The sequence below is a fragment of the Meles meles genome, chromosome 6 (genome assembly GCF_922984935.1).
Source record: "Meles meles chromosome 6, mMelMel3.1 paternal haplotype, whole genome shotgun sequence".
NCBI lineage: Eukaryota > Metazoa > Chordata > Mammalia > Carnivora > Mustelidae > Meles > Meles meles.
The window spans coordinates 57,260,331-57,274,846 of NC_060071.1; the positions used below are offsets into that span (position 1 = coordinate 57,260,331).

Here is a 14,516-nt window from a genome sequence, read left to right on the forward strand (position 1 = left end):
TCAGGGGAACTTGCTATTCCCTTGCCAGTACAACTTCTCCTCTGCTTTTTTCTTTTTCCACCGGCAGAGGAGCAGCATCTTAAAGGTCTTCCTGAAGGTTCTGTTGCAGAGGGCATAGCAAATGGGGTTGACGGTACTGTTGACATAGCACAACCAGTAGCCCAAGTGCCACAGGGTGACCGGGACACACTTGTCACAGAAGGTGGAAACCAGGACCATGATGTTGTAAGGGGTCCAGGTGATGATGAAGGCCAGGAGAATGGCACTCAAGGTCTGGGCTGCTTTCCTCTCCTTGACGAGGACCATTCTCTTTCTTTTGGTCATTTGATGGCTGAGGCTGGGATCCAGACCTTTCGTCGAAGGGTCCTTGGACACTGGGAAGGAGCAGGGCATGATTTTCACTTTGCGACAGCCGTTGTTGGTCTCCTGGGTCCCGTCAGCTTTCACCACCAGCCGGAACTTATAGGCCACACATTTCTGACTCTTGGGTCTCTGAGCAGCACCAGGGGACAAGAAGTATTTTTGGGTGTCATAGTCATTTTTTTCAGCTTGAGCTTTCACAAACGTCTCCTTGGTCTCTTCGGCACTGAATTCTTCCCTTGGGCTTTCCTTGGCCTGACTCTTGTAGACTACTTGGAAGACAGGGTCTGTGGCAGGCTTGTCCTCATCCTCCGAGGAAGGGTAGCTGCTACAGGTAGTGAGCTGCTCGGCTTGGACCCACTCAGTGCTTGGGCCAGTGGCTTGGGATGGCTTCCCAGGGGTGGAGGTGCTCCTGCGGGAGGACGACCAGGAGGCTTGGTTCCTTTCCCTCTGGGCCAGGGTGGGTCGAGGGCAGCTAAAGCAGGACGTCAGCAGAGACTTCTGAGCCGGCTTTCTTGGCTCCACTTCTGCCATGGAGTCAGAGCCCTGGAGGTCAGCCAGGTCCTTGGTCCGCTTCTCTGTCTCCCGGTAGATTCGGCAGTAGAGGATCGTCATGACAGAAACGGGGATGTAGAAGGCAGCAATGGCCGTGCCGAAAGTGATGGTAGGCTCTGACAGAAACTGGATCTGGCACTCATCTGGTGGTACCGTCCGCTCCCCAACCAGGTACTGCCAGCAGATGATCGCTGGGGCCCAAAGGATGAAGGAGATCAGCCAGGCCAAGCCAATCATGATGCCAGCCCTTTTTGGGGTACGTTTGGCCCGATATGTCAGAGGTCTGGTGATAGAAAAGTAACGGTCAAAACTGATCACCAGAAGGTTCATGACGGAAGCGTTGCTAGCCACGTAGTCCAGGGCGAGCCAGAGGTCACAAGCCAGACTGCCAAGCGCCCAGCGTCCCATGAGGATGTAGGTGGTGTAGAGGTTCATGGAGAAGGTCCCAATGATGAGATCTGCACAGGCTAAGCTGAGCAGGTAATAGTTGTTCACAGTCTTCAGCTGACTATTGACTTTGAAGGAGATCATGACTAAGACATTGCCTACAATGGTGATCAGGCTTACCACAGCAGTCACAGCCGCAATGGTGATGACTTCCCACAACCTATGGCGTTCCAAAGGCTGGTGACTTACCCGGGTGCCATTGACAGTGGTTGTATTGTGGTAAGATTCCCCTTCCATCCTTAATTAGAATTAAGTTTTGGGTTCTAAACCATCTCTTTTCTATCTCACCTCTTCTCGGTCAGCATCTGGAAGAGAGGGAAACACATTAGCTCCACTCACCAGCGAGGATATTTTTCCCACTCATTGTATATCATTTACAATAGAATAATAAATGTGGTCACACACATATTCAGAGTGAGATGCTGAAATCTCTGAAAGTTTTGATGACATTTTTTAGCAGCCTCATCCCCTCGCTTTTTGGAAGTCCCAGTGCCTGAGAGCCTTTCTTGTCCTTGAGGCTGCTGCCCTCTTGTGGTTCCAATAGGCAATTAAAGAGGACTGTGAACAATCGAAGACAACTATCATATGATCTCCCTGATATGAGGACGTGGAGATGTAACAAAGGGGGTTAGGGGGATAGGAGAAGAATAAATGAAACAAGATGGGATTGGGAGGGAGACAAACCATAAGTGACTCTTAATCTCACAAAACAAACTGAGGGTTGCTGGGGGGAGGGGGGAGGGTGGAGGGAGAGGGGAGTGGGGTTATGGACATTGGGGAGGGTATGTGCTATGGTGAGTGCTGTGAAGTGTGTAAACCTGGCGATTCACAGACCTGTACCTCTGGGGATAAAAATACATTATATGTTTATAAAAAAATAAATTAATTAAAAATTAAAAAAATAAAGAGGACCGTGAAGACGAAGGGGAAGGAAAAAGCTATTGGATAACTGGGGAGCAATAAAGAGAAGAAAGCTCATGATGTGAAGTTACTTTTGATTGCAACGGCCTTAGGGGCAGAAATTCCGTTTTTTACGTTCCCAGTGATAAGTGATAAGATGACTAGTCTATCATGCACTGGGGAAAGAGATGAGTTGTATCTATTCTATAATCCCATTTCTAATCATTACTGAGTTTAATTATAGATTCAGTTATAAAGCATTTGTGAGGCACTGTTTTGAGGCAAAACTGTCTTACGACACTTGTCCCTGGCTTATGTACGAACTCCCCATGTGCACAGAGAGGTTGAAATTTTCCCTAGCTGCTGAAGACGATGACCTCCCCCTGTTTTTGAGCCATGTGTGAGGTAATAGAAATGTTTTAGATTATTTTTAGATTTTTATTTTTATTTTTAGATTATTTTATTTTCTGTCATTATAAAGTAATATTTCCTTGTAAAAGTTCAAGCAATGTAAAAATGTATATCTTAAAACAAGCTTCCTCTGACTCAGTCTTACAGAGGTAATCAGTGCTTTCCCCTATGCACATACTAACAAATATGTAAATGCAATTATTTCTAAATGGGTGACTTTTTAATGTTTACACACTGAATTTTGTTTTTCATTTAACAAATTATCTTGGACATTCTTTTTCTTTCTTTTAAAAAAATTTTTTTAAAGTAATGTCTACACACAACGTGAGGTTCAATCTTGGGATCCCAAGATCAAGAGTTGCATGCTCCATCCACTGAGCCAGCGAGGCATCTCAATGGGCATCTTTTGTATCAGCAAGTCTTTTGGACTGTACATTATCCCACTCAGTGGGTATAATATAATTTAGTTAATACCACTGACAAATTCCAACTTTTAAAAATAAATTTTCCTTTTCTAGATTAAACATCTATGTACACGATAAAAAGCTTGAGTGGCTATAAAAGTGTAAATGGTATAAAGAGAGGTCTCCCTCCCACCTCTGACCTGCAAGCTCAATCTCCCTTTTCTGCAGGGAACCACCATTACCACCATTTCTTATTTTTCCTTTCAGAGATATAATATATGCACGTAATATATATATATATTTAATTGATCTATTAAAAAATTTTTATTTGGTAACCTCTATGCCTAACGTGAGGCTTGAACTCATGACTCCGAGATTAAGAGTTGCACGCTCCACCGACTGAGTCAGCCACGCACCCCTGAAAAATACCATTTTAATTACAAAATTCCAGGCCCCATGATATGATGATAGGTAGGGAAGGGAGAATCTTCTTAATGACCCTCAAAGCTTGCCATGTGGGCAATCACTGCTCTGCCTACTGACGGGTCCTGACATGTCTCTGATAACAGTAATTGATACAAAGATGACAAATTTGTGAAGGGCTATGGATTTTCTTTGCTTGTCTTATATTTCCAGCTACACTGTTAGATGTTTTTCTAATGCCTCAAATTCAATATGGAATTGAATTGATGATATTGTCTTATACCAGGGAACAGATTCTTCTGACTTTCTGATCTTGCACTCTCTTCCTTCTGATCCCAACTAAGATGGTACAATTTACCCATGAAATATCCCTCTTATTGGTCCCTTTCCTTTCCTGCATCTATCACCCTGTTTAGCCTTGTGCTGCCTTATACTGATTACCCCTTGGTGTTATCAACGTTCCAAAGACAGCAAAGCACGCCGGAGTCAGGTCACTAACTCGACTCCTAAGCACCTGGAAAACCAGAGTTGCTCTGCACCCTACAATTCTCTGGGCGTTTTCCATCCCAGACTGTCTCTACATGACAGGTTTAAGTCTCACAGTGCAAGAAAAATCCCACAGAAATTCCTTCCTTTTTCTTTCATTCCTTCTTTCTTTTTTCTCCCAATCAATATGTATTGGATGTTTTTTATGTGACAGATTCTAATAGCAGGGAGACCATGGAACAAAACATTGGTGGGGGTATAGATAAAGAAGCAGGTAATAAATGGCAGGGGTCTGGTCTGGCACTGCAGGTGTAAGCCAGACCCATGGGGAAGGGGGAAGAACTCCTTGAGGAAAAGGTATCTAAGCTGAGACTTGAAACATGCATGGGCTTTATCTAGGCAAAGAGGGTGTGTATGGGTAGGCTGGGGAAAAGAGTGTTGCAGCCTCAGAGGGGAAGAACTTATTTGTAAGCCCAGAGGCAAAAGGAGGCATCAGCGTCAACATCACTGATCATCAGGAAAATGCAAATCAGAACTAGAAGGAGATATTACCTCACACCTGTCTGAATGACTAAAATCAACAACACAAGAAACAACAGTGTTGGTGAGGATGTAGAGAAAGGGAAACCCTCTTGCCCTGTTGGGTAGGAATGCAAACTGGTATAGTGGCTCTGGAAAACAGTATGGAGATTCCTCAGAAAGTTAAAAATAGAGCTACCTTACAATCCAGCAATTGCACTACCAAGTATTTGCCCAACCAATACAAAAATCCTAATTCAAAGGGATACACGTACCCTGATGTTTACAGCAGCATTATCTACAATAGCCAAATTATGGAAGCAGTCCAAGGGTCCATCGATTGATGAGTGGATAAAGAACATGCAATACACATACATATATACAATGGAATTAATCAGCCATAAAAGAGAATGAAATCTTGCCATTTGCAATGACATGGATAGAGCTAAAGAGTATGATTCTAGGTGAAATAAGTCAGTTGGAGAAAAACAAATATCATATGATTTCACTTATGTGTGAAATTTAAGAAACAAAACAAATGAGCAAAGGGGAAAAAGAAAGAGAGGCAAACCAAGAAAACAGGCTCTTAACTATAGAGAACCAGCTGATGGTTACCAGAGGGGAGGTGGGTGCAGGGATATAAATAGGTGATGGGGGTTAAGGAGGGCACTTTCTGTGATTTTGTGAGCACTGGGTGATGTATGGAAGTGTCAAAGCCTATATTGCACACTTGAAACTAATACGATCCTGTGTTTAACTGGAATTTAAATAAAAATTTTTTAAAAAGATGCATCGGGTTGGAGATACTGAGACACGGAGGAGACGTGACCGAAGAGAGGTTGAGGGAGTGGGGTAGGAGGACAGGAGTGGACTTGAGATAAAAGAAGTCCACCTTCTGGGAGGACTGTGTCAGCTATTTCTAGACTCTGCCTCTGCTCTGAAGGTCGTCCTGACACCGAGGGCGTTGGGGGCAATAGTCGGAGAGAAGTAATAAAATGAACTGACTGCTGATTTTTTCTAATCAAGTCTTCAAACTAGAAATAAATGGTGTTTCGGAAGGATTTAATTTTTCCACTTTATTTTATTAGAAGGCAGCGAGCAACTCCTGAAGGGTTCTGGCCTGTGAGCACATGTATGTAGCCAGGGGCTTACCCTCTCTGACTTGTTTCCTTGTTTGTAGAAATCAGGAAATTGGACTATTGGATGCAGATACATACATTTTAATGATTTTGCATATCACACAGTGTGATGATGGTTGATTTTATGTGCCCTCTATGGTTGCCAGGTGTTTGGTCAACTCCCCTGGCCTGGATATGGCTGTGAGGGTATTTTTTCAGATGGGACGAATACTTAAGTCAGTAGACATTGAGTAAAGACGATTATCCTCCATTATGTGGGTGGGGCTCACTCAGCTAATCGGCTAAAGGCTTTAGAGGAAAAGGCAGAATTCCTTCTGCCTCCAGACTACCTGTGGATATAACACTACAACACTGATTCCTGCTGAATTTCCAGTCTTCTAGCCTGCCCTGCACATTTCAGATTTGCTAAACCCCACAATTCCTAAAATTAAAAAAAAAAAAGCTCTTTCTCTGTGATAAAGGGATTAAACACTTTGATAAATGGAAAATGTCATTTATAGTGACAACGGGGTCTCTGAATCGTACAACTGAATCTGGCATTGGACAGCTGTCAGTTTGAAAACCTAGCCCCAGGGCGGCCTGGCTGGCTCAGTTGGTGCCGTGTGCAACTCCTGATCTCAGGGTTGTGAATTTGAGCCCCACGTTGAGTATAGAGATTACTTAAAAAAAATCTTTAAAAACCAAAAGCCAGGGGCGCCTGGGTGACTCAGTGGTTTAAGCCTCTGCCTTCGGCTCAGGTCATGATCTCAGGGTCCTGGGATCAAGCCCCACATCGGGCTCTCTGCTTGGTGGGGAGCCTGTTTCTCCCTCTCTCTCTGCCTGCCTCTCTGCCTACTTGTGACCTCTGTCTCTGTCAAATAAATAAATAAAATATTAAAAAAACAAACAAACAAACCAAAAGCCAAAAATCCCTTAGTTATGTTCTTTGTGTCTGACTTTGGACATGTCACCTAACCTCTTTTAAGCCTCGGATGTTTAAGCTTAGAAATCGGGGCACGAAAAGTCTACCTCATTTGGTTGTTTTCAGGATTAAATGAGATAATCCTTATTCAGTGTTTCACAGGGTGTCTGTCGCAGGGGAACGTTTGTTACAAAGTAGCCATCGGGCTGAATGACTTGAAAATGACTTTTCCTGTGGTGGGATGGGTCTGAGGTGCGGTCTATAAAGGGACAAGGAGGAATACAATGATGAGGCAATACTCTCACAACCTTGAACTGGCTGTTTTAGTGATACTTTCCCCTTCAGTTCTGGTAGTTTATGCTCACTTGCAGGGGCATAATGAATTGTTCCCAACTACTAAAGCAGAATAACCATGATGAGAGCCAAGGTTAACAGACTTCCCCAAAGTTTGCTCATTAGACTAGAACTATCTCAAGATACTTGATTAAAAAATAACATGGCCCCACAATCCAAGAAGTTGAGAAGATACCATCTATTGTCTAAAGCTCTCAGAGATCCAGAAGGCACATGAGCCCAGGGAAGGCTGAGAGGCCCCGAGGTGAGGTCAAGGACACTATTTAATTTGGTTTAGCACAGCAGAGGCTTAGCACATAAGCTTTTTCAGGGGAATATCTGCTGGTATCCTTTGGCATCTGTCGGTCACACTTGGGAAATGCAGTTTCGTGGGAAACATACTGAACCAGGAGTATGGAGATCTGAGTTCACATTTCGGCTAAAATCTTGTGATTTGACACAGATCTGGGTCTCAGTTTCCCCACATACAAAATTAAGAGATTGCAACTGTGAGGGCCTACTTAGCCCGAGCAGCCCCACCATGGTAGAACAGCCATTTTGTTGTTTATGCAGTGAACTTAGATTGACCCTGCCCCGCAGGGAACTCACTTAGAAACGGGTCTGGGAAACCGGTAAAATATGGCCGGGGAGCCCCTGATAGAAGAGCCCATATACCAGGACGTGTCAGTTCAGGGAGAGATAACAGAGCCCAGAATGCAAGGACGAGTCAGGCCAGGTGGAGACATCCCATCAGTAAAGTGCATGTACCATCTCCCTGACTACCAAAGAATGTGGGCCCCGCCTTTGGGGCGCCTTTTGGGCACCAATTCTGACCAAGGTGATAGGCTAGTTCAAATAGCTACTATGGGGTGAACTGTAATTCAATTGGCCACCCGTGTGTGACCTAGCACGACTATGCAGCTTTCTCTGTGTGCTACAATCTCATCCGCCACCAGTGTGTGGCCAGGCTCAACCACATGGCCTTTGCTCTATAAAAGTTAGTCTGCAAGGCAGGGAGGGGTCGCCTTCTCTGTAAGAGGCGGCCCCGGCCAGTTGGATTGGTTCTCCATGCTTGGCACAAAATAAAGCTTTGCTTTACCTTCATTTTGTATCAGTCTCGTCCTTTTGTCCACGGACCCTTCAGCAACCAATGATTTACCCTACAAAACGCTTTCGAGCTTTACCTATAGACTTGCAATGGCAAATACTGGACATTGTCTGAATTTCAGACCTCAACTTCTCTCTATCCTCAACCAGAGAAATAGCCGTGAGTTGGCTTGCTCAGGCAGTTCATGTAATGGAAGCAGCTCTCAGCCAATTTTGAACCCTCGGTTTCCTCAGCTGTTAAGCAAATATAACAATATCTGCTCTCCCCACCTTGCAGATATGTTTTGAGGACTTCCATGTGAGGTAATGTAGGAAAACCACCAAGTCCTATTCTGGTGTCAGTTTGGAGTTTTAATTATCATAAAATGAAAGGTTAGGGGCACCTGGGTGGCTCAGTGAGTTAAGCCTCTGCCTTCAGCTCAGGTCATGATCTCAGGGTCGGGGATCGAGCCCCACATCAGGCTCTCTGCTCAGCAGGGAGCCTGCTTCTCCCTCTCTCTCTGCCTGCCTCTCTGCCTACTTCTGCCCACTTGTGATTTCTCTCTCTGTGTCAAATAAATAAATAAATAATCTTAAAAAAAATAAATAAAATGAAGGGTTAGTCTTGGTAAGTGGGTCTTTTCACAGGCAGCTCATTAGATTTATCCGGGAGCTTTTGAAAGATACTGTTGTCCTGATCCCCCCACCCTGGGTGTTAACAAGAGTGGGAGAGACTTGGGCATCACCGGGTCTTGAAGTTCCTGAGGTGATTCTCCCCTGCAGCCAGGATTAGAAAACAGTGACCTCTCTAGATCCTCAAAACTCAAGGTGTAGTCGATAGATGGCCAGTATTGGCATCGCCTGGGAGCACGTTGGAAATGAAGAAATCCCCAGAACTAGAATCGGTGCTTCTCAAAATGTAACATGCTTAGTATGGACTTAGTGAAGCTGCGAAAGGGTGGAGTTTGCATCCCACATTTTTCAAAAACTCCTGAGGACACTGCTGACCCATGAACTGTATTTAAATAGCAAGACCGAGGATATTCTGAATTCCCAGGAAAGAGGAACAGTAGCTTATAAATGGTGCTGTTAAAATTGGAATTCTCTGACTGAAATGTGCGATAACATTTACATTGCCCTTTGCCTCCAAGGACTTTTGAGTTATTTTTATTTCTCCTGTTCAAACTTAATACATAATTCCTTTCTAGGTTTGCTTCTCTCTATTTGTTCCATTTTTTCCCCTGCCTCATGTTTGAGAGGGTGATTTTCCCTGATTCTTAAGCTGGTGGGAATGGACCAATCGTGTCACAGACAAATGGATATGGGACATGAGGTAGCTCCACGACTGAAGTTTTGATTTTTTTGTGTGTGGATGATAGTTGAGTGTGAAAACTGAGTTTCAGGTGTAATAGTCTTCCAAAATAAGCTTTTGAACCACTAAAAGTTTTTTGAGTAAACAATTATGTTTATGGAGGAGTGTCTTTTTTTTTTTGATTGATTGATTTTATTCTATTTTTAAAAATATTTTATTTATTCATTTCAGAGAGAGAGAGAGAGAGGAGAGAGAGCATGAATGGTGGGGAGGGGAGGAGGGAGAGGTAGAAGCAGGCTCCACACTGAGCAGGGAGTGCCATACAGGGCTCAATCCAGGACCCTGGGATCATGAGCTGAGCTGAAAGCAGACACTTTACCAACCGAGCCACACAGGCGCCCCTGGAAAATGGGAACTTTTAAAGTCTGAGTAACCAAACAAGAACTCATGAATTCTCATTCCCCAGGCAACAATTTATATTTTGTTTCCCCCACAACCCAAAAAACCAGTAAGTGTTACTCCTTGGGACACCTTGGTGGCTCACTGAGTTGAGTGTCTGACTCATTTTTTTTTTTTTAAAGATTTTATTTATTTATTTGACGTTGCAGAGCTCACAAGTAGGCAGAGAAGCCGGCAGAGAGAGAGGAGGAAGCAGGCTTCCTGCTGAGCAGAATCCCCATGTGGGATTCGATCCCAGGACCCCGGGATTATGACCTGAGCCGAAGGCAGAGGCTTTGCCCACTGAGCCACCTAGGCACCCCAAGTGTCTGACTCTTGATTTCAACTCAGGTCATGATCTCCTAGTCGTGAGAGGGAGCCCCGCACTGGGTTCCCCACTTGGTGAAGAGTTTGCTTGAGATTTTGTCTCCCTCTTCCCCTCCCCACTTGTGCATGCTCTCTCTTTCTCTCTCAAATAAATAAATAAAATCTTTAAAAACAAAGTTTCTATTTTCCACACTTTGCAGAGAGTACGTTTATTTCTAGGGTACAACATCAGCAGAGAGGAAATAATCACCCCTGGTTTATTTTCTACCACCAAACAGAAGACAAAGAATCCCAGAACAGTAAAATTGTCCTTGTTCCCAACTCTGGCAGATTGCTTCTTGCTTCTTTGTTGTCAATAAATTATACAAAGGAAACAAACCAATGCAAAAACCAAAAAAAGGTAACATTGTGTATCAAATGAATTCTTTTCCTGTGGAGTGGCCTTGATGACTTCTGAGGTTTTGCATGAGATGAGCTTAGATCTTGAATTTCTGAAATAGCTTTTCTTTGAGAGGCTTTTTGCTTGAACCAAGCTTCACTGTTTCTATAGCAACCATAATGAAAACTTTAATAGTGTCTACAGTCCAGTGATACCAGGACATCATCATAACCAGCTGTTGTTATGAATAACATGAGTTATTCATAGTTGTGAATAGAGTATTCATGAGCTGCTCTTCCTACCCCCCCTTCCTTTTCAAGGATAAATCAGGAGAAAGTAAACTTAAACAAAGATGGTGGCATTGGGTTAGATATCAGGAAGAACTTCCAGTGACAGAATGTGTGAATAAAAGGGGTTTTGAATTTGCCTTTTTGTTTGTATTTTAAAGTAGGTCTAACTTCTTTTGATTGCTAGAATGCTGGCCAAAGATACATGGTTATTGAGAAATGACTTCTTAATGTCACTGAAGCAATAATATCTGGATCAGAATTTTAAGGTAATGCGTGCTCTTTTTAAATTTCTAACATGTATTTATTATTTTTTACTGAAGTTTAGGGGACATACAATATTATACTGGTTTCTAGTACACAACATAGTGATCTGACAGTTCTATACTTTCTGAAATGCTCACCATAAGTGTAGTTACCATCTATCACCATATGAAGCTATTACAATATTATTGATAACACGTTTTTATTTATTTATTTTTAAAAATATTTTATTTATTTATTTGACAGAGATCACAAGTAGGCAGAGAGGCAGGCAGAGAGAGAGAGAGGAGGAAGCAGGCTCCCTGCTAAGCAGAGAGCCTGATGTGGGGCTCGATCCCAGGACCCTGGGATCATGACCTGAGCCAAAGGCAGAGGCTTTAACCCACTGAGCCCCCCAGGCACCCCGATAACACAAGTTTTTAAAAACATATTCTGTGTTCACTACTGTGCTAGATTTCATGGGATGTATAAAAGAGACCTTTATAGTAGCTGGAGAGGGCACAGCAGGGCAGAGGGACACTGACATAGAGAGGCTGTGAGTAATGGTCGTGGTGGAGATTCTATTCCGATTGCTTCCCTTTCTCTGTGAAATAGAAAGCAAGGTCAGCAGCAGAGACTGGGGATGGAGGGAGAGAGATGCAGCAGCCAAGTCATGAATTCTCCATGTCTGGAGTTTGACGCATTCATTTTCGGTGGCTTCCTGACTCTGGTTCTAGGGCCCAGTGCCCTATTGTAACCTGGCAGGCAGTTCACTGCCCTGTCCTCCTCACCAGTTAGAGGCAGGGGATTCTGGCCTGAAAGGAGAGCTCCTTCCAAAGGCCCTCCCCCTGCAACCCTGAGCACCCCTCCACAGTGGCTGCAGCTGTTCAAAAACACCTATGAAATGCAAAGACCTCTTTTGAGAGACCTTGTCAGTGTTTTCCAATTTGAACAGGTTATTACTAAGCATCAGAAATCAACAAAGCTGTAGAAGATCTGCCCGTAGAAGATGAGGAGAAGAATCAGGAAGATGCATTTGTTCCATGAAAATTTATTTGCAAAGGGAACATGCATTTTAATTATTTTTAATTAAATCTTTAGTTTAATTAAAGATGATATTGATGCAATGATAGGACAAAAAATTGTCCTATCATAACATCTACCTTCATGAAACAATAAGAGCTTCTGAGCGCTATGGTGTCAGGCTAGGAATTGTGTGGTTTCCTGCAATTATGATGTTTGAGGGCTCAAATATCACCTTGATTCAGTGGTTCTCAAATTTAAGCGTGCATCCGAACCACGTGATGGGGGCAGTGATTGTTGGGTCTCTTCCCCAGTTTCTGATTTGGGGTGAGGCCTGAGAATGTGCATTGCTAACAAGTTCCCAGGTGATGCTATGCTGCTGGTCCACATTTTGAGAACTATTGCCTTAAGGAATTAGCTGCCTCTTGTTTCTCTTTTTTCTTTTTTCTTTTTTCTTTTCTTTTATTTTTTTAAAGATTTTATTTATGTATTTGACAGAGAGAGATCACAAGTAGACAGAGAGGCAGGCAGAGAGAGAGAGAGGGAAGCAGGCTCGCTGCTGAGCAGAGAGCCCGATGCGGGACTTGATCCCAGGACCCTGAGATCATGACCCGAGCCGAAGGCAGCGGCTCAACCCACTGAGCCACCCAGGCGCCCCAAGGGCATCTGGATGGCACAGCTGATTAAGCATCAGACTTTTTTTTTTTTTTTTAAAGATTTTATTTATTTATTTGACAGAGAGAGATCACAAGTAGACAGAGAGGCAGGCAGAGAGAGAGAGAGGGAAGCAGGCTCACTGCTGTTTTTCTTTTTTAAATAAATCAAGTCACATATCTTTAAAAATATGCAAAAAGTCCAGTTTATTTTTGAAAGGAGCCACCTATGTAATCGAGCACTTTCTTTTTGATATCTCATGAATACTACCTAAGGGAAACTGAATTTTTTATTCATGCAGTGGCATATGTTTAAAATCAGGTCCATCAAGTCAAAGCAATAGCAGAAAATCTTCCTTCCCTTTGTTATTTATAAAATCAAAAGGACTCTGGTTCCTTGCAGTGCAAGAATGCCATTTTTATCCTTGATGATAGATTACTTTCCATGTGAATCAAAATCAAAGAGGAAAGTGTACTCAACATCTCGATTAAAAGAACTCCAGCTAGAGGTGTTCCTCTAGTTAGGAAGGTTAGCAGGGGGATCTCAAAATTCACCAATCTAAACTCTGCTGACTGAATTGAAAAAAATCTTAGATGGACAGACGGTGAAAGGGAGAGGAATATAGTCTTTGGACATCTGGTGGCATCTGGTGGCATCTGCAGCATAGACTTAAGAACACAGACTCTGAAGGGCACCTGGGTGGCTCAGTGGGTTAAAGCCTCTGCTTGCAGCTTAGGTCATGATCTCGGGGTCCTGGGATCAAGCCCCGCATCGGGTTCTCTGCTCAGCAGGGAGCTGCTTCCCTCTCTCTCTCTGCCTGCCTCTCAGCCTACTTGTGATCTCTGTCAAATAAATAAAGAAAATCTTAAAAACACACACACACACGCACAAACACACAGACTCTGAAGCCAGACTGAGTGGGTATGAATCCCACTCTGTCACTTATTAGTTGGAGCAAATTATTTAACCCCTTTGTGACTCAGTTTTCTTATCTGTAGAATAGAAATAATAATAGTATTTACCTGATTGGAATATTCTGAAGATTCAAAGTTAGTACATTTAAAGTGCTTGGAACAGTGAGAGGCACAAAATAAGTGTTAAATAAATGTTACTCTTCCTGTCCACAAAAAAGTCCATCTTTTCAATCGTAATTTTAGAGCCTTTTTGTGGGATAGTTATATAGTTAAATCAACTTTTGCTGGTGGTTCTCACCCAGGATGATTTTACCCATCAGGAGACATTTGGCAAAAACTGGAGACATCTTCGGTTGTACGACTGGGGGGAAGAGTTGTTGCTGGAGGGTAGCAACTAGTGGGTAGAGGTCAGAGATATGGTTAAATATTCTATAATACACAAGAAAAGCCACCACCACAAAGATCATACAGCCTAAATGGGCCAAGGTTGAAACCTTGATTTATGCTGTCTGGCTTGAGATTAATATGTGGATTCATCATCATGGTGAGAGCCCAGACTGGTGGTGTGTTGGTAAAGACTTATTTGAGAGAGAAAGAGACAGCAAGAGCAGGAACACAAGCAGGGGGAATGGGAGAAGCAGGCTCCCCACTGAGCAGGGAGTCTGATGCGGGGCTTGATCACAGGACCCTAGGGATCTTGACGTGAGCCGAAGGCAGACACTTAACGACTGAGCCATCCAGGCGTCCCTGTGCTGGTAATATTTAACAACTAGTTCCACCCCCACCTCCAATAAAGCCCTAATTTGCAAATATCTGACAATTTCTGTGGTGTAAAAATTCTTAATGTAACCCATTTCAAGTACCAACTTTATATCACTGAATGTAGAATTAGGAAGAGATAATGTACCAAAACATTATAGTTCCTGGCCACACAGGGGTTGGGGGTCCAGCTTGTCAAATGCAGTCTTTTTTTTT

The 14,516-nt window shown here is 43.3% G+C and overlaps 1 protein-coding gene across 1 annotated transcript; it reads right to left on the reverse strand.

Annotated features, from left to right (window-relative positions):
- CHRM5 (cholinergic receptor muscarinic 5) lies at nucleotides 1–1,599 on the reverse strand. The gene has a single exon (XM_046010047.1). The coding sequence runs from the start codon at nucleotides 1,597–1,599 to the stop codon at nucleotides 1–3; it is 1,599 nt and encodes a 532-aa protein (XP_045866003.1).
- Between the last annotated feature and the right edge of the window lie 12,917 nt (nucleotides 1,600–14,516).